The sequence below is a fragment of the Saccopteryx leptura genome, chromosome 3, assembly GCF_036850995.1.
Source record: "Saccopteryx leptura isolate mSacLep1 chromosome 3, mSacLep1_pri_phased_curated, whole genome shotgun sequence".
Lineage (NCBI taxonomy): Eukaryota > Metazoa > Chordata > Mammalia > Chiroptera > Emballonuridae > Saccopteryx > Saccopteryx leptura.
Genome location: NC_089505.1, coordinates 108,158,986 through 108,177,709, shown reverse-complemented (window position 1 = coordinate 108,177,709; position 18,724 = coordinate 108,158,986). Strand labels below are relative to the sequence as shown.

The following is an 18,724-nucleotide window of genomic DNA, read 5'->3' as shown; positions in this document are numbered from 1 at the left end:
CTGCCCTGTGCCTCTGATTCAGGACATTTTTTTTTATTTTTTATTATTGATATGTAGTTGTTTATTGCCATTTTATTCTTTTTTTTAATAAATAAATTTTTATTAATTTTAATGGGGTGACATTAATAAATCAGGGTACATATATTCAAAGAAAACATGTCCAGGTTATCTTGTCATTCAATTATGTTGCATACCCATCACCCAAAGTCAGATTGTCCTCTGTCACCTTCTATCTAGTTTTCTTTTTTTTTTTTTTTTTTTTTTTTTTTTTTTTTTTTTTGTATTTTTCTGAAGCTGGAAACGGGGAGAGACAGTCAGACAGACTCCCACATGCGCCCGACCAGGATCCACCTGGCACGCCCACCAGGGACAACGCTCTGCCCACCAGGGGGCAATGTTCTGCCCCTCTGGGGCGTCGCTCTGCCGCGACCAGAGCCACTCTAGCGCCTGGGGCAGAGGCCAAGGAGCCATCCCCAGCGCCCGGGCCATCCTTGCTCCAATGGAGCCTCGGCTGCGGGAGGGGAAGAGAGAGACAGAGAGGAAGGAGGGGGTGGAGAAGCAAATGGGCGCTTCTCCTATGTGCCCTGGCCGGGAATCGAACCCGGGTCCCCCACACGCCAGGCCGACGCTCTACCGCTGAGCCAACTGGCCAGGGCATATCTAGTTTTCTTTGTGCCCCTCTCCCTCTCCCTCCTTCCCTCCCCCTGCCCCCTGTTTTTATGTCCCACCAATGTGTGGAATCCTGCAGTTCTTGTTTTTTTCTGATTTACTTATTTCACTCTGTATAATGTTATCAAGATCCCACCATTTTGTTGTAAGTGATCCGATGTCATTATTTCTTATGGCTGAATAGTATACCATGGTGTATATGTACCACATCTTCTTTTTCCAGTCTTCTATTTTTAAAGCCTTTAAGCAAACTCTTGGCCAATACAGCAAGAATCCATAAAAGAGTAGTGTCCTTAACAAGTTCACCAAGTCCAAGTTGGCCCCAACACCATCCAAGTCCCTGATAAATGCAACCCAACCCCAGTTCAGTCCGTTAGGAGCTGTCCCAAGGAGCAGGAGTCCAGGAAAAGTCCACATCCAGGAAAGATCCTCATGGCACTGGAATTGTCACAGTTCTATACTTTGCGGCTCACGTCTGGGTCCCAGTGACCGCTGCTTCTAGCTGGTAATGATTCAGGTAGACTGGAAAAGCCATCTGCAGCATGTGTGGAGATGGAGCTTCTGTTCTCCTCTGCCTGGAGAGATAAGACCAGGTTGCTTTTGCCTGGAGCTCTGCGACTATGGCTAGGTAAAGAGAACCTTGGGATACACTAACCTGGGTGGCAAAGGTAGATTCATAATAGAAGTTGGCAAAAGGGGGAAAGAGAGCTCTGAATTAGGAGTAGGTCCCAACCTGAAATATGAGTGGGACATTGAGGTAGGAGGAATAAAGGAAACACTATATATTAAACAAAGCAGCAGAAAATAGGACTATCAACACCCACAACAGAGATCTTCGAGGGAAGAATAAAAAACCTGACTATTCAGGCAAGACATAGTTAAGTGGCCCTTGTGCAAATGAGATCAGTTTACCTGCTTCTTGGAAGAAATACCCTAGGCTCATCCACAGTGTCATAGATGGGGCCGACGGCCCTGGGCACCTTCAGCCTTCAGTGGCAAACCCCAGCATTCTGGGCAAGGTTAGGTCATAGGTGGCTGGAGCAGAGCTGGGAGAGACTGAACCCTCCCTTAGAGGAGCGAGGGGGAAGCCTACCTTCCAGTGTTCCTATTTCCTCACAGCAGAGGCATGTAAGTCTGAAAGGCTTTAGCTCAATGACCTTCCTTTCTACTATTGAAGCAGGACCCAGATGGCATCCTATGAGACCCCTTTGGGGCGTTGGAGCCTTTAAGGGCGTATCCTAAAAGCTGGTAGTTCCCCTGATCTCTGTTGGGCTTTTTCAGCCTCTTGGTATCTTAAAAGCTATGCTCAGAAGATCTCGCTGAGGGGTTTGAGGATCCCCATCCGCCTATATAAATCTTTTCCATATATCTGGAGCTATTTGGAAAAAGACAAAACAGTGTTATTAGCTGGATCAAATAAAGAAGGTAGTAGTTTTCAGGAGAAAAAGATTTGTTCATCAGCATTCAAAAGAAATTTAAATTTTTTTAAAGTAAAAAGCATGATATGGTAGACCCGTAGGAGTTCCAGAATATGACTCCCCCCTTTTAAATTTTTTTAATTGACCTTAAAATATTTGCTGGGTACACTTTAATAATACCTTGACTTTAAAGATTGTAAGAAATACACATAATTTGAAAGGTTTGACAAAATACAGTAAATGCTTTTGCTCCATATGCAGGAGCATTGTCAGTTTAACCAGTTTAGGAAATCCAGTAATAGAACAATGCATACAGACAATGAGCTATAACATGCTTAGCAGCCTCTCCTGTTCTGACAGAGGTTACTATAAATCCAGAATATGTATCCACTGTAACGTGGACATAGGACTGTTTGCCAAATGAAGGTATATGAGTAACATCCATTTGCCAAAGTTGTCCTGGTAGGGGTCCTTGAGGGTTAACTCCAAATGAAGGGGCAGATTGTAGTATAGGACCCCTTGGACAGGATTTCCCAATCTGTCTTGCTGCTTCCCGAGAAAGTTGAAACTGTTTACACAGGGCTGCAGCGTTCTGGTGATGAATAGTATGAGACTGAATTGCTCTATCTGTCATGGTTGCTCCAAATAATTTTCTTTTGGGTAGCTTGATCAACAAGGGCATTCCTAGGCCCTGGCCAATTGGCTCAGTGGTAGAGCGTTGGCCTGGCGTGCAGGAGTCCCGGGTTTGATTCCCGGCCAGGGCACACAGGAGAAGCGCCCATCTGCTTCTCCACCCCTCCCCTTCTCCTTCCTCTTTGTCTCTCTCTTCCCCTCCCGCAGCCAAGGCTCCATTGGAGCAAAGTTGGCCCGGGCGCTGAGGATGGCTCTGTGGCCTCTGCCTCAGGCACTAGAATGGCTCTGGTTGCAACAGAGCAACACCCCAGATGGGCAGAGCATCCCACTCTGGTAGGCATGCCTGGTGGATCCCAGTCAGGCGTATGCGGGAGTCTGTCTGACTGCCTCCCCATTTCCAACTTCAGAAAAATACAAAAAAAAAGAGAGAGAGAGAGAAAGAAAAAAGGGGCATTCCCTTGTGCTAAAGCTCCAGGGAGCATGGAGTGAGCTCGAGTATGTCCTATAAAACATGGAGCTCTATGTTGACATACAAGTCTTTGAAGAAGGAGGAACTGCTGAAATAGTTCATCAGCATTTGTCCTTAAGACAGCAGTCTTTATAGTGGAAACACCATAAGTAAATATTTGCTGTCTGTATATAGATTAAAGGGGGAATATGGCAAATGCTGAAAAGCCATGATAATGGCATATAATTCTAGACTTTGAGCTGATTTTAAGTTGACAGTTTCAGTATAAAGTTGTCCATTGATTTGCAAGAGCGATTTGCCATTTAGTGGAAGTTTCCCAGAGCCATTGTTGTTGATCCTTTGAAAAAAGGAACAACAATAATTTTGAGGCTCAAAACCTATAAGCTGTAAGGGTCGCCTATGCCCCTTGATAATCCAGGAGGCAACAAGATCAAAATATGGAAGTGTATTCCATGGGCTATTAGATGGTTCAGTGTGCCCAAGCTGTAGCTGCTCTTGTACCAATTGAGCAGCTGCCCTAAGTTTCTCCTGAGAAAGAGGCTATTGGTCTACCCATAGAGGATTATCTGATTTCCAAGTAATTGGGTCTGCACAATGCATTATTGAGGTACCAGGAGCTACCAAGGCCCCTATGCTAAATTTTGATATCCTAATCCACACCTTTTGGTATTGGGTGCCACTTCTATGGGGGTGAGAATTCCTCGCTGTTCTTTCCCTAGTCCCTTGGTGGGCAAAAATCCCCGATCAAGCATCTGAGTACTGACTAAACCATTAGGACTGACAAGCAATGCTCCCATATTTTTCAAAACATCTCTACCTCACAAATTAACTGGCCATCCAGGGAGCACATAAGACTTAAAAAATCCAGAATAACCTTCTTAATCTTCCCAATGTAGAAAACTAGAACTTTGTTGAGGGGATTTACTCTGCCCTATACCTTGTAATTCTGTGGCTGCTGCATGAGTGGGCCAGGAAGGAGGCCAATGTAGCTTAGCAATAACAGGTACATCAGCTCCAGTATCTAAAAGTTCTTTAAATTTATGCCCATGTATTGTTAGTTCCATTTCAGGGCGTTCCTGACCTATTTTTTTAAAATCCAATTGGCAAAATCAGAGGAGCCAAATCACCAATTTGCTTGGGGCCCCTTTTGCAGGATGTGGCCTGAGAAGCAGAATTAGCATCCTTATACTATTCTTCTAACTGCCTGAATTAGCCGTGAGTCTCGTTCAGGACATTTAACATCCCTGTATCCCATCGCTGAAATAATCCAAACACGCCCCACAAATTTCCAAATTATCCATTAGGGGAATTATCCAGCCTTTGGATAAACTGGAAGCTCCCTCCCAGCTCTGAACTTCTCTAATCCTGGGCCTCCTTCTGGTTTATTCAGCCAGTTTTGTGGAGTGCCCACCATATGCCCTGCCCCAGGGGTCAGCAGTACACAAGCAGCCATAGCTCCTGCTCCCTGAGCCAAGTAGAAATGTGAAAGGACCTAGCCTTCACCCTTCCTTTTTTTAGAAAAGGAAGCTGAGGCCCAGAAAGGCTTGTATTCAGTATCACACAGCCTCCTGGGGACCACCCAGAACCCGACCCTCAGGTGGACCCACAGAGTGGGTCCACAGTCTTCTCTCTTGTCTCCCTCCTCTATCCCCTGCAGTGCCAGCTGCCCTGACCCTAGACCCGGGCACTGCCCACCAGCGCCTGATTCTGTCCGACGACTGCACCATCGTGGCCTATGGTAACCTGCACCCACAGCCGCTGCAGGACTCGCCGAAGCGCTTCGACGTGGAGGTGTCGGTGCTGGGCTCCGAGGCCTTCAGCAGCGGCGTCCACTACTGGGAAGTGGTGGTGGCGGAGAAGACCCAGTGGGTGATCGGGCTGGCACACGAGGCCGCGAGCCGCAAGGGCAGCATCCAGATCCAGCCCAGCCGTGGCTTCTATTGCATCGTCATGCACGATGGCAACCAGTACAGTGCCTGCACAGAGCCCTGGACGCGGCTCAACGTCCGAGACAAGCTTGACAAGGTGGGCGTCTTCCTGGACTACGACCAAGGCCTGCTCATCTTCTATAACGCTGACGACATGTCCTGGCTCTACACCTTCCGCGAGAAGTTTCCTGGCAAGCTCTGCTCCTACTTCAGCCCCGGGCAGAGCCATGCCAACGGCAAGAATGTGCAGCCCTTGCGGATTAACACCGTCCGTATCTAATGCAGCAGTAGAAAGCCACAGGCACCGGGGGCTGTGACCTCCAGCAAGAGCCTGCCCAGGAGCCGGGGGTTAGGCCCGGCCCAGCTCGGCCAGCCTGCTCTCGGGCCAGTTGTTTACCCTTTGGCCTCCTTTCCTTGTCTGTAAATGGAGGTTGTGCTCCGTGATTCCTAAACCCTCTTTCAGCATTGATGTTCTGTAGCTCTGACCTTGATGGGGATGCATCTTTGGTCCAAGAATGTGACACGGCTTCTCCTCAGGGCAGCCCCTGCCCAGCCCTCACCCCATCCTCTCAGGGGCAGGGGACTGTCTTCCTGCGGCGCCCTCCTGCCCATGTGCCCTAACCTCAGGATATGTCAGAGTGTTGTTGCCAGCAGTTGGCAGCTCGAAAGATACCCAGAATCCTCTTAGGCTCCCAGGCCTACAACTATCCCTGACCAAGCCTGTGACGGACAGTTTTACCCTGGGCCCCAGCCCATAGTGGACACAGGCAGTAGCTGGACATAGTGTGGCTGGAGAACCACCTCCCCTTCCACCTCCAGACCAAGAGCCTTATGGCTCCTGCTTTTTCCACTTCTCTGCAGGTAGAGACAGTGCTGTGGCCTGTGGGAGGCACCCAGTGGTTGAGCCCATTCCTGGGCTCATGTTAAAGTCACTGTGCCACCACCTTCCTGCCTGCATGTCTAAAGGCAAGATGATGGCACCCCGAGGCTGATGCAGAACAATGAGTGATGAGGATCTGGCCAGACCTCTGTGAGAGGCTAGACTGTGGGGGAGGCTGCGGGGAGCAGTTGTTTTCATCAAGACCTGAGTACCGGAATGGGCTGTTGGCTGGGACCTCTCATCAGGCTTGGCATCCATCTCCGTGAAGATCCCGTTGTGGGAAACAAGAGCTGCTTTAGCTAGTCTAATTAGACAGGATTTATTACTGGGTCCCTGATGGCTTTGCAGAATCATTGGAAGGCCGGGAGGAGCAGACTCTTTGCTGAATTTCCAGGAACAGCTCCCAGCTGCCAGATTCATCACGTCTCCCCTGACTGGGAATACTGCTCCCCTGTGCAGGAAGCCACTGCTTCAGGAAGCTGCTGACTGCAGAATTGTGCCCCCTCTGCTACTCTTTGTGCCAGCAAATAGGTGTCCTGAGGACTCTCTCACTCAATTCAGTTCCCAAACCCAGGTTTCCATGAGGGATTCTGTTTGGGAACTGTGAATCATATCTAGAACCCTGGCTGCAAGGGAGTCTGGGAAATGTAGTTTTCTTCTTTCCAGCCCCAGCCACACAAAAAGGCCCACTAGAAGGAAGTTAAAATGGATGTTGAACAAGCCCATCCTTGGTTTTTGTCAGTGGAGTCTACCCCCAGACCTTGGCTTGGAAGCAGCAGAGCCTCTAGGTTTCCTGCTCCGTGACTCTGTCCCTGCCCAGGGGCAGGAGCCCAGAGGGTGGGCCTGAGGGCTGACAGATCTCTCCAGTCTTGGCTTTTCCTTCTAGTCCTGGGGCCCAGATTCTGAACTCGGAGCCTCTGACCACACTCATCCCAAAGGAGCCAGACTTGGGGGGCTCTCACCTCACAACTGCTGCCCACAGGGGCCTCCCTGGGCAGGAGGAATCCTCAGTCTCACCCCACCCTTCATCTACCAGAATCTGGGCCACTCCCAGCGGTATTTTTATTTTAATTGTTGCCCATTTTGTGAGTTATGAATTTGTATTAAATTAAAGTTACAGGATATCAGCCGTCAGTTTCATTCATTCTGACAAGTCAAAAGGCCTACCTATTGTCTCAGGCAGGCTGCATACATTAGCATGGCTAATCCCTAAAGCACCCTCCAAGGGTCCCCAAACTTTTTACACAGGGGGCCAGTTCACTGTCCCTCAGACCATTGGAGGGCCGCCACATACAGTGCTCCTCTCACTGACCACCAATGAAAGAGGTGCCCCTTCCAGAAGTGTGGTGGGGGCCTGATAAATGGCGTCGGGGCCACATGCCACCCGTAGGCCATAGTTTGGGGACGCCTGGTAAATAGTATTATGCCCATTTTACAGAAGTGGAAAAATGAGATTGAGAAAGAGGACATGATTGGCCTACAGTTCCATGTCCCACACGGGTAAGAAAGTGACGGAACATGGATGAGAACTGAGTTCTGAAGCCACTGCTCACATCTCACTGGCCAGGGAAGTCTGCAGTCTTTGCCTGGGAAAAGGTTGATGGTAGCCTTAGGAGCAGAGTGGAGCTCAAGAGACAGTGGAAAGAACCTGGTCTCCGGAACCCCACAGACCTAGGCTTGAATCCAGGCTCTATCACTGTGACTTTAGAGAAACGATTTAACCTCTCTGGGCCTCAGTTTTCCCATGTGGAAAATCAGGATAATAACCCAATCTCACATGATTTATAAGAAAAGCTGCAAAGTACAATGCACTTAGGGAGGGCCTGTCTCTCATTCCAGCTGCCTCCCAGTGCCAGTGCCTGGAGCTGTGAGTTTTCTGAACCTGACCCTAAGGAGTCTAGTTTCCTGTTTGTGCCTTACATAGGGTGTGGGACCACCTAGGCCAGGAAGGTCCCCAGGTCTGCTGTGTAGAAGTAGATCCACTCTACCTCTGACAGATGGGGCAGCAGCCCGGCCAGGAGTCTGGCAGAGCCCCGCATGTGGACACAGGCTGTGCACACTGTCAGTGGGAGGGCCGCTGGGCCCTGCACTTGTGCAGTGCAAGCCTGGGAAATGGGAGTCCTGGGCCTGTTCTTTGTTGTGGGCCTGAAGATCCTTTTCTCTGTCATCTCACCAGCACCAGCAGAGTGAGGGAGATTAGACTGGATGCCCAGCGAGGCACCAGGTAGCTCTTCACTGGTACCAGGAGGTGGAGAGGGAAGAAGGGGAACCACCATAGTCATTGACTTGTTTGGGATTCTAGAAAGAGCTGCATGAACAAGGATTTGGAGGGGCTGTTGGCAGGGCACAAAGATTGAGGGGCTGATTCTGAGATTAGTTTCCCCAACCTCCCCCCACCCCGCCGCCCCACCACAGGATCTCAGATCCCTGTGACTCACCCAAAGCCACACCCCTCCATCCTTGCTCAGTGTATCTGTTCAGTGGGGGAGAAGCATCCCCTCCATGGTCCTTCCTCCCACTCAGCCTCTGCACCAGGTCCAAGAAATGCTAGTCAGTTCCCAGTCTTTGCTCCCAGTTTCCCAGTGTCTGGGAGGAACTAGAGGGGCTGTATGTGCACACCCAACGAGGGGCTTCTGGAAATCAGGGCACCTCCAAGAGGTCTGAAGTAATCAGAGAATTCTTGAATGAAGGCATCTGGGGTTGTCAAGCTGAACCCCACGTTTAACACAGGTAAGCGAAGAGAAGACGCAAAGGTAGCCCAGCCTTGGGGAGGAAGGAGCCAGCAAAGATCTTACCCAGTGCAATGAATAGAACGACAGTAACCCCATTCAGATCCCTGTCTGTGGTCAGCAGGCAGAGTGCTGGTACTTTTTAAGACGAGCCCATGAAGTTAGTATCATCATCTCAGTGTCTGAGTGGAGAAACATTACTTCCCAGGGGACCCACAGCACAGCTGGAAGTCAGACGCAAGCTCCCTCAAAGCTAAAGCCAAACTCTTCACTGGACCTCCCTGGACATGCGCCTCAACTTCAGGAACAACATCAGTGACAGACAGCAGCCCCCATACTGTGATCACCCTAGGATTCAAAGCGGGAGCTTAACCCAGGCTCCACACCACTGTGGAATTGTGAAATTGTGAGTCAAGTTTCAACTGTGAGCCAAGCCTCATGTGTCTCCTGGGGTTGGGAGTGGAATCGTGAAGTCACTTTGTGAATCTGGGTCTCTCTCCCTGGGCCTCAGTTTCCCCATCTCTATTGGAGAATAGCTAGGGATCTAGCTAATGGATAGCCAGGGTCCTGGCTCTGATGGCTTGAGATTCTGTAAGTCTAATGTTAATCTCAGGGCTTGGCCTGCTCGGCACTTAAAAGGCCATTAACTCTGGATCCTTCTCTCTGGGGTGACGCAGGAAAAGAAAACAACAGAGATAAGGTCTCTTGGCAGCACAGGGTTTGGCTCAGGGGCTCTGGGGACCAGCCTTCCCTCCTGCCAGAGAGGCCATGCCGGGAGGCGGACTGCTCACACCTGGGCAGCGTTCCCAGCTTCCTTCCCTCCTGTCTGGGTCCAGGTTCTCTTCACTATCCCCGAACTACCAAGAGATAGTTGCAAAGGACCACGTCCCAAGTTTAAATGCAGGGGTCTGGGGGAGAAAGTGGGGGGGACGCAGAGTGGGGTGGGTGCTGGCCAAGGTGCTGAATCCTCCTTGGCCACCAGGGCGTGGTTATGCTCCTTACTCTGGGACACCCATGATTTTCCCCAGCTACCGGGGAATTCTAAACCACATAAGGGAAGAGAAAGTGATAGGAAGCAGAGCAGAAACAGTGGGGGTGGGGGAGGGGGTGTAGTCAGGAGGCTCAACCTCCAACATAATAGCAGGAGAGGGGGAAATACTTTTATTTTGATATGTGTTCATTTTCCTTTGTTTTTCCTTTTACCTGGATGAAATTTTGTGAGTTTTTTACCCTAGATACAGAACAGTCTTTTATCTTCTTTTGAAATGTTGGCAGCTCTTATATTTCTTGCTATTACAAAATGCTCCCCACTCACCCTAGGAATTAGACGAAGTAGAGGAAGAGTTGACACAGGGGCTTCCTACTCTGGTGACAAGGGAGGACCTTTCACAAAGCCCAGGTCCTGATGAACTCCCCCAAACTGTGGGCCTGGATGTGATCAATTCCAGATGCTTGAGGAGCCTGGTGGACCTTCCAGCCCAATGCTGAGACCCAGAGAGGAATGGTTCCTAGCTCAAGCGCAAGGCAAAACCAAAGCTCAAACCCAGCTTTCCTGGTTCCCAGTTAGCACCCAGCTGAGAGAGCCCCACCCAGGCAAGGAAACGGAGCACAGGGGCTCAGCTGGCAGTGGGCAGGGGCAGGGCTGAGGAGGCAGGTGCTCAGAGAAGGATACCCCATGTCTAAGAAGGTCAGCAGGGCATGAGAGGTACCCTCAGAATCAGGGCCTGCAGCTCGAAGGTCACAGAGTGGGAAGTTCTCTCCAGAATGGAGACAGCCCAGCTGAGCATGCCAGCCAGTGTCACAGACTCCAGGATGGCTGCTGAGAGACCACTAATCTCACCTCTGTCATTTTACAGGTAAGAAAACTGAGACCCAAATGGGAAGACACCAGCCTGTGGGGCCCAGCCCAGGTCTCTTGACTCCCAGCAATCTAATCCACTCTTTTCAGGTCACCTTTCATCTTCCTCCTGGGGATTCCAGGGCCTCCTCCCACCCCCTGGGAACTAGAAGCCTGAGCAGGGGAGAAAGGGCATGGCCAGGGCCCCCATAGCCCCAGGCACCTAGAGCTGGGGACCTTCTTCCATCCTCCTCCCTGACGGCAGAGTTGGCATCCCCTCCTCCCGGACAGAGCCAGTTGGGGCCTGCCCACACCTGGTTCCTCCCTTACAGGCAACAGAGTCCAGAGCCACACCAGTTGCAGCAGGGACAAAGCCACCAGGGCAGCAGCTGGTAGATGAGGGCATCAAGGGGGCCCCCTGATTCCAGGGCCCTAGAGTCAACCCTGGGGCTTTGAGTGGTCTGGGGCTTTTGTAATCTTTTTTTTTTTTTTTCTTCAAAGAAGGGGCTTTTTTTGCCCCTCGCTCCCTGGGCCTCCTTCCTCTGCACCGTGCAAACCTCAGACTGAAGCCCCTCTCTGACCAAATGGCCAGGTTACAAACAGGAACAGGGATGTGGGCCCAGTGGCTCTGTCTGCCCTGGGAGGACTGGAGGAGCCCCAGGAGGCCCCAGAAAACCAGAGACTGGCTGAAGGTGTGTGTGTCTCACAGGACAGGGCTGTGGGGTCTAGGCCTGGGTGAACCTTGCTAAACCTGGGTGGGTGGGGGTGGGTTCCAGCTCCACCCCTGACTCTCCAGTGACCCTGGATGGCTCCCTATGGGTATCCAGTCCACATTGGTTCACCAAAAGGGATGGGTGATCCTGGGCCACGGGGCCACCGCCATTTCTAAGGTTCTAGCTTGAGGCAGCCTTGTAGAAAAGTTTGCCCAACAGTGCCCATCCCCATCCCCATCCCCCTCTGTCACACTCCTGAGATGCCCTCCTCCGTCTGCTCTCTTCCTCCCCCAAACTTACCCTCCTGTGTTCCTCAGGGCTCAGCTTATGTTTAAGATGCTGCCCCGACCTATGAACACTTACAATAGAAACCATTCCAAAAGGGCAGCATGTGGTGGGAATTCAGGCACCGCACAGCAGGTAGGGGAAGATTACAGGGGTTTAGGAAGGGAGAGGGGACTTCTCGTGACTCCTCACTGGCAGTACTACCGCAGCTGTTACAGTGCGGCACAGATCCAACTAGAAATGAGGGTGGCTCCCTGTCCGTTGCCTAGCCAGGTCCCACTCTGGGCCCAGCCTCAGCGCTCACTCCCCTCACCAGCACCCCAGCGCAGGCCAGTGGCCGCTCACACAGCCTTTCTGTTTCCAGGGGCTTCCTGCGGAGGCAGAAAAGACTGCATATCAGGCTAGGATCAGAGCACTCAAGAATATTAGGATCCCAAACGGAGAGAGTTGAGCATATTCTGGTTCTTAATGCGCCTCCTTTTGTAATACTCGCCGCCCCCTGCCTAGAATGCCCTTGCCTTCTTTTTCTTCCTGTCAAAACCGTACTCCTCGTTCACATTTCACTCAAGGCCACGCTGTCCCAGTCCTTTCAGACCAGCAGAGCTCAACGCTCTGGGTCCCTGCGGGGCACGGGAGCTCCCACTACACCAGACTAGGAGCGTCTTGAGGCGGGGATCATGCCACTGGCTCTGCCTGCTGGGTGCAGAAAGGGCCTCAGAAAAGTATTTACCAGCTAGCTGGTGTCAAATCTGGAATCATGAAACCACCCCATCACCAAGTTGGGCAGGATCTCAGAGACCAGAGACAACCCCTCCCTGGAGACACTGGGATGCATGCAGAGCCCCCAGTTGGGCCCACTGACCACCCAGCCGCATTCTGCACAGCAAGAACCAGGGAGTTGGCAAAGACTAGGACAGTCATTTGACTGTTTGCCTTTCTAAATTATAAAATAACATACGCTCATTATTTTTAATTTTATTTTATTTATTCATTTTAGAAAGGAGAGAGAGAGAGAAGAGAGAGAGAGACAGAGAGAGAGAAGGGGGGAGGAGCAGGAAGCATCAACTCCCATATGTGCCTTGACCAGGCAAGCCCAGGGTTTCGAACCGGCGACCTCAGCATTTCCAGGTCGATGTTTTATCCACTGCGCCACCACAGGTCAGGCATATTTTTAAAATACAAATAAATGTGAGACGATCAAGCTGAGAGCCCCCTCATCTGGCTCCCAGAAGTCAACAGCTGTTAACAGTTTGGTCCTTCCGGGCATGTTTGCTTATGCACAAACATAAACAAAATTTTCTTTTCCAAAACAGAAAACAAAAATGTGATCATTTTCTGTCTTTCTATGCGTTCTGTGGGATAAATGCCTACATATGGAATTGTTGGTCAAAAGTCTTGTTCACTTAAAATGTGTTGCTTTCCTAAGTAAATTTCTTTTTCCATAACATGCTCTTTGGAGAAAATTTGGAAAATCCAGTCAAGACACACAAAGTATAAATTATCCATCAGCTGCTGTTCAGAGATAACTGCTGCTAGCAATTTGGTGGGAAGGTTTATAGCCTTTTTCTCCGTGTATGTTTATTTACAAAAACCAAAACAGGCTCTGCTCTTGTTCCATAGCCTGCTTTTAGTTACCACTGTTGTTTGGCCACTTAATAACACATTGTGGCCTGACCTGTGGTGGCACAGTGGATAAAGCGTCGACCTGGAAATGCTGAGGTCGCTGGTTCGAAACCCTGGGCTTGCCTGGTCAAGGTACATATGGGAGTTGATGCTTCCAGCTCCTCCCCCCTGTCTCTCTCTCCTCTCTAAAATGAATAAATAAAAATAAAAATTAAATTAAAAAAAATAACACATCGTAAGCACTTTTCCCTGTTGTTAAATGTCTTCTACAGCATCAGGTTAGTAGGAGGGATGTTTGACCTCAGGTCCCCCCCCACCAGAAGCCTGCTTGTCCTGACCCCCATTCGGAGTAGAGAGCCTAATGCAGCTGTTGGTTGGAGTCCGTTGCTCCAGGATGTGACCTCACTCTGCCCCTCCCTTTCAGAAAGGAACGCCCAGGAAGAACTTGAGCTGAGGTCTCCCACCCCCCACTGATGGGCATGCAGCCCCCCTGCAACTTCTCCACTGCTGCCCACCCGTGCAGTAAGTAGATGCCCGGCCCTTTCTTCTGCTACTTTCCTGACCCCGGGGCTCCTCTGACCCTGCTGCCATCCCCTGACCCCGAATGGGAAAGGTGTGGGCAGCCCAGGTGGCCTGGACTGTGGGCAGGGGAGGGCTTAATGACTCAAGTCGGGGGGGCACGGAGAGTGCCACTGCTCTGGTACCTCAGCCAGCTTTCCCTCCTACTGGTGGCTCTGAGGAAGGCCCTGGGGCAGGCAGGAACCAGGGGTGCAGGAGGGGCTGAGCAACTTGAAAGTTTTTTGGCTCCCAAAGCAAATACTCAACTCTAAGCCAGTGCTCTGCCCCAGGAATTTACTAGTCAAATAGTGTAGAATAGTGTAATCTTAGACATGACCCTTCTCCACTCTGCGGGGAGAGGGTCTCAGTACCACGTGGTTCCGAATGCACCTTCCCGGCTCTGGAGTTCTAGAGCCCAACTTGAACCCGTGTTTTCAAATGCTCTCTTTTCTCTCAAAGTCCCTGTGCACTTTATGATTTGTTGAAATCAATTGTGCACCAGGCCTTGTTTGAGCCATTATTATCATAATAATTTTTTTTTCTTTACAGGGACAGAGAGTCAGAGAGAAGGATAGATAGGGACAGACAGACAGGAACGGAGAGAGATGAGAAGCATCAATCATCAGTTTTTCGTTGTGACACCTTAGTTGTTCATTGACTGCTTTCTCATATGTGCCTTGACCGCAGGCCTTCAGCAGACCGAGTAACTCCTTGCTTGAGCCAGCGACCTTTGAGTCTAAGCTGGTGAGCATTTTTTATTTTGCTCAAGCCAGATGAGCCCGCGCTCAAGCTGGTGACCTCGGGGTCTCGAACCTGGGTCCTTGGAATCCCAGTCCAATGCTCTATCCACTGCACCACCGCCTGGTCAGGCCATAATTATTATTTTTTTTTTTTCATTTTTTTTTTCTGAAGCTGGAAACGGGGAGAGACAGTCAGACAGACTCCCGCATGCGCCCGACCGGGATCCACCCGGCACGCCCACCAAGGGCTACGCTCTGCCCACCAGGGGGCGATAATCTGCCCATCCTGGGGGTCGCCATGTTGCGACCAGAGCCACTCTAGCGCCTGAGGCAGAGGCCACAGAGCCATCCCCAGCGCCCGGGCCATCTTTGCTCCAATGGAGCCTTGGCTGCGGGAGGGGAAGAGAGAGACAGAGAGGAAAGCGCGGCGGAGGGGTGGAGAAGCAAATGGGCGCTTCTCCTGTGTGCCCTGGCCAGGAATCGAACCCGGGTCCTCCGCACGCTAGGCCGACGCTCTACCGCTGAGCCAACCGGCCAGGGCCAGGCCATAATTATTATTATTAGCTATCACCTCATTTAATCCTCACACCAAGTCTGAGAGGAGGTACCACTTTTATCCCCGTTTTCCAAACGAGAACACTAAGTCTGGAGAGTTAAGATGATTTTTCCCATTAAGTGGCAGAGCTCAGATCTGAATGCAGGGCTGTGTTTTCCAAACCCATGCTCCTTATCTGCCCACCCATTCCACTCTGTGATGTGTGCAGGGGACATTCTTCCCTGGCTACAGGTGAAGAAACTGAGGTCAGAGAAGGGAGACGAATTCTTCAAGATCACAAAGCACATTCATGGCAGAGCGGCTCTGGCTGGTTTTCAAAGACGGAAGCTGGTGAACCAGAAACAGCCCTTGAGCTGCGTTCATGAGCCAGAACTGAACAGGGGTGGGCCGGCCAAGTGGCGAAGGCCGTCTTTGTTCAACGCAGCTTGGGTCTACCCTCCCCCAGCTCAGTCCAGAGAAGTGTTGACTTTGGGCAAGTCCCAAAAGAAGAAAAGGTGACATTACCTATAAGGTGAGGGAGGGCTAAGCCAAAGGAACCTCCCTCCTTCTCCACTCTCCTCTAAGACAGCCCCACTGTGCTCTCCACTCCCTCCCTCTCTCTTTTAATACTTACCCAATAAATCACTTACTCAGATAAGCAAAGACAGATGCACCCCAGCTCTCCATCAAGGAGCTGACAGTACCCTGGCAGTCACAGCACACGTGCTGCGGGCTAGGCTGGGACAAGACGTAGCTCACAGGGACTCAGAAAAGAGGGGCAAGCTGGAAGAGGTACTGGTGAAGATGAGACCTGCACGGTAAGAGTTGGGCAAAGTGTTTCAGGAAGAGGGAACAGCATGTGCAAGAGAGTGAGGTCTGGGGGTGGGGGAGACTGTGGTGAAGCAGGAGAGGAGGGCAGGACCAGGTCATGCCACGCTGTGGGCCCTCTGAGGTCAATGGGGAGCCACAGCAGGTTTTAAGCAGGGAATGGGGTATGGTCATGTGTGTATGGGGGCAGGGCAAAGCTGGAGGCAAGGAGTCCAGAGAAAAGGCTGGAGGCTGGGAGGGCTGAGGCATGGGTGGAGTCAAAGATGGAAATGGTGAGGGAAGGCAGAGCAAGGAGCCAGTGAGTCCTCCCAGGAGCACTGGGAACTGTTTCAGAGCTGATGACTCGGCCTCACTGGCCTTCTTCAGAGAGGACAGGCAAGATGAAAGATCTGTGGAACAAACCCAGAGCCCTACACTGTTCCCAGCAGCAGCGGAACCCTTAGAGTGCAATTTCTGCAGTCTCCCACGGCAGCCCTGGGCAAACGTGTCTGGTGTCAGGGAGCCCAGCCTGGCCCTCTACTGAACGATAATGACTAGGAGTTCTTCCTTTACGTGGGGCCCCTTCTGTCCCCACTGGTCCTAGCCCTGTCCTTGGGGCTCCCATACAAGACTGGCCTCCTTTCCATTGGACACTCCCTTACAGGTCCTTCTGTTTATTCCTTTACCAAGGACACCTTCCCATTCTTCAGCTGAATAAACCGAGGCAGTAGTATGGGATTCCATGCTACCTCAACTCTTTGGACGTGGGAAAAGCAGAGTTAGCTTAGGTCTAGATCTTGGCCTTGCCATTACCAGCCAGATAATCTTAAGCAAGACACTTTACCTCACTAGCCCCAGCTTTCCCACCTGGAAAACAGGAATAATAACATTTAACCTGGCAGAGTTGCTGTATGGACCAAATGTGTCAAACTAATTGTAATACCTAATGACAGCTAGAACTTACTGAGGGGCTGTCATGTGCCAGGTGCTGTCTTACTGGGCTGGGCCACAGTGTTCAGGACATGCTTGCTGGGAAGCACGTGAATAGCATGAAGCCTGGAAGCATGCAGAACTGTGTTCAAATCCTGTCTATGCCCCTTACATTTTTTGTGTGACAGACAGAGTCAGTCGGAGGGACAGATAGAGACAGACAGCCAGGAAGGGAGAGAGATGAGAAGCATCAATTCTTTGTGGTGGCATCTTAGTTGTTCATTGATTGCTTTCTCATATGTGCCTTGACTGTAGGGCTACAGCAGACTGAGTAACCCCTTGCTTGAGCCAGCGACCTTGGGTCCAAGCTGGTGAGCTTTGCTCAAACCAGATGAGCCTGCGCTCAAGCTGGCGACCTCAGGGTCTTGAACCTGAGTCTTCTGCATCCCAGTCCGACACTCTATCCACTGCGCTACCGCCTGGTCAGGCTATGCCCCTTACCTTTTAACCTCAGACAAACCCGCCTCTGTACCTCAGCTTCTCCATCTGATGAATGATAATAGCAGAGACAGCTTGCCAGGTCAGATAAGACAAGGCCAGGAAAGCACCTGGCGTTACTCATATCACTTCTCCCCCATGGACCAAGCACCTTCTAAGTGCCAAACACCAGAAGGAAAGAACTGTTGGCCACTGGCCCAGGATCACTCAGTCTTTACCTCCAAGCATATTCTTGCCTTGCAGCACGCCCCCTCCAGACCTGGGAGCTCAGTGTCCTGTGAGCCATGGCTGCTGCAGACAAGGACGTAGCCTGCCCCAGGGGAGTACTGTAGTCCTCAGTCCCTTCCCTGATGCCTCCATCCTTTTGCCAGACATGGGTGGCTCACAAACTCCGGGGATTATCATCCCAGCCCTGCTCTCCTCATCCGCTCTGCTGCTTGTCTGCTGCATCTATGGAAGACATGCCACCACTGGTCTCGGGTCACCAGCCCCAGCCCACCAGCCCAGTGAGGGGTCCAGGTAAGCCACTCAAGGACCACAGGACAGAGAGTTCCATTTCTGTTTCACTCTTCGTGTCCTTGTGCACCACACTTGGGAAAAGCCCTATTGCATCTGTACTGCCCAAAGGTGGGATATGTAACCCCTAAGTCAAGAGGAGAAACTCTCCTTACTATCTTGAGGCAACAAAGGATGATGTGCTGAGCTGGCAGAGCCTCACAGAGGCCACCACCACATGTGTGACCCCAGAACCCCTGTACCCTTGTCCAGGTTCTGCTGGATCTCAATTTACCAACCCTTTGGGTCGAGGAAACCCATTCTGCAACCCTGTCACCGTGGCCCTGAGTGACTGTGGACTAAGGCTGTCCTTGGCCCCACACAGCCCCCCCGCCTTCCTGGGGCCACCACATGCAGCCTGGTGGGGTCTCCACAGGGAACCTTACTGAGGAGGAAGACATCCTCCTGCAGGAACTGGATGAGAGCAGTCCTGGTCTCACTGTAGTTGAGACGTAGCTGATCACATTACCCAGAACTTGCAGCCCTTAGAAGTTTCCACTTCTCATATCTTAAAACACTCACATTACCTATGTATTCCTGAGGGCACAGAGTTTCAGCTTAGTATAAGTTCTTGTGGGAACATAACCCTTAATCGCCTGACAGGCAAAGCCTGGCTGGCGGGGAAACTGCTGAGGCCCTGGACCCTGCCCAGCCTGCAGCTTCCCTTCTCCCTACCTGCTGCCCAAGCTCTAGGATTCAGAAGGGCACCTAAGTGAGACAGGGTGTGTCACACAGCTATTATAAAAGTCCAGGATTCTCACCACTGCCCTAAGCTCTCAGGTCACCCATTCTGTCTGCCAGTCACAGGTTCACAGCTTCTTCTGCTCATCCGATGACACCCAAGTGTGTATCATGTGCCAGGCATGCCAAGTGCAGGGTTTATAACAAATGAGATCCAGACTAGTAATCTAGTGGTT

The 18,724-nt window shown here is 51.2% G+C and overlaps 1 protein-coding gene across 2 annotated transcripts in view; it reads left to right on the top strand.

The window, feature by feature from the left end:
- The window catches only part of TRIM62 (tripartite motif containing 62), a 34,714-nt gene extending 27,604 nt beyond the window's left edge, over positions 1 to 7,110 (top strand). For both annotated transcript variants that reach the window (XM_066375775.1, XM_066375774.1), the window contains exon 6: positions 4,847 to 7,110. In XM_066375775.1, the coding sequence (XP_066231872.1) occupies positions 4,847 to 5,397 (551 nt within the window). In that variant the 3' untranslated portion in view covers positions 5,398 to 7,110. The remainder of the gene's footprint in view (positions 1 to 4,846) is intronic.
- The last annotated feature ends 11,614 nt before the right edge of the window (positions 7,111 to 18,724 follow it).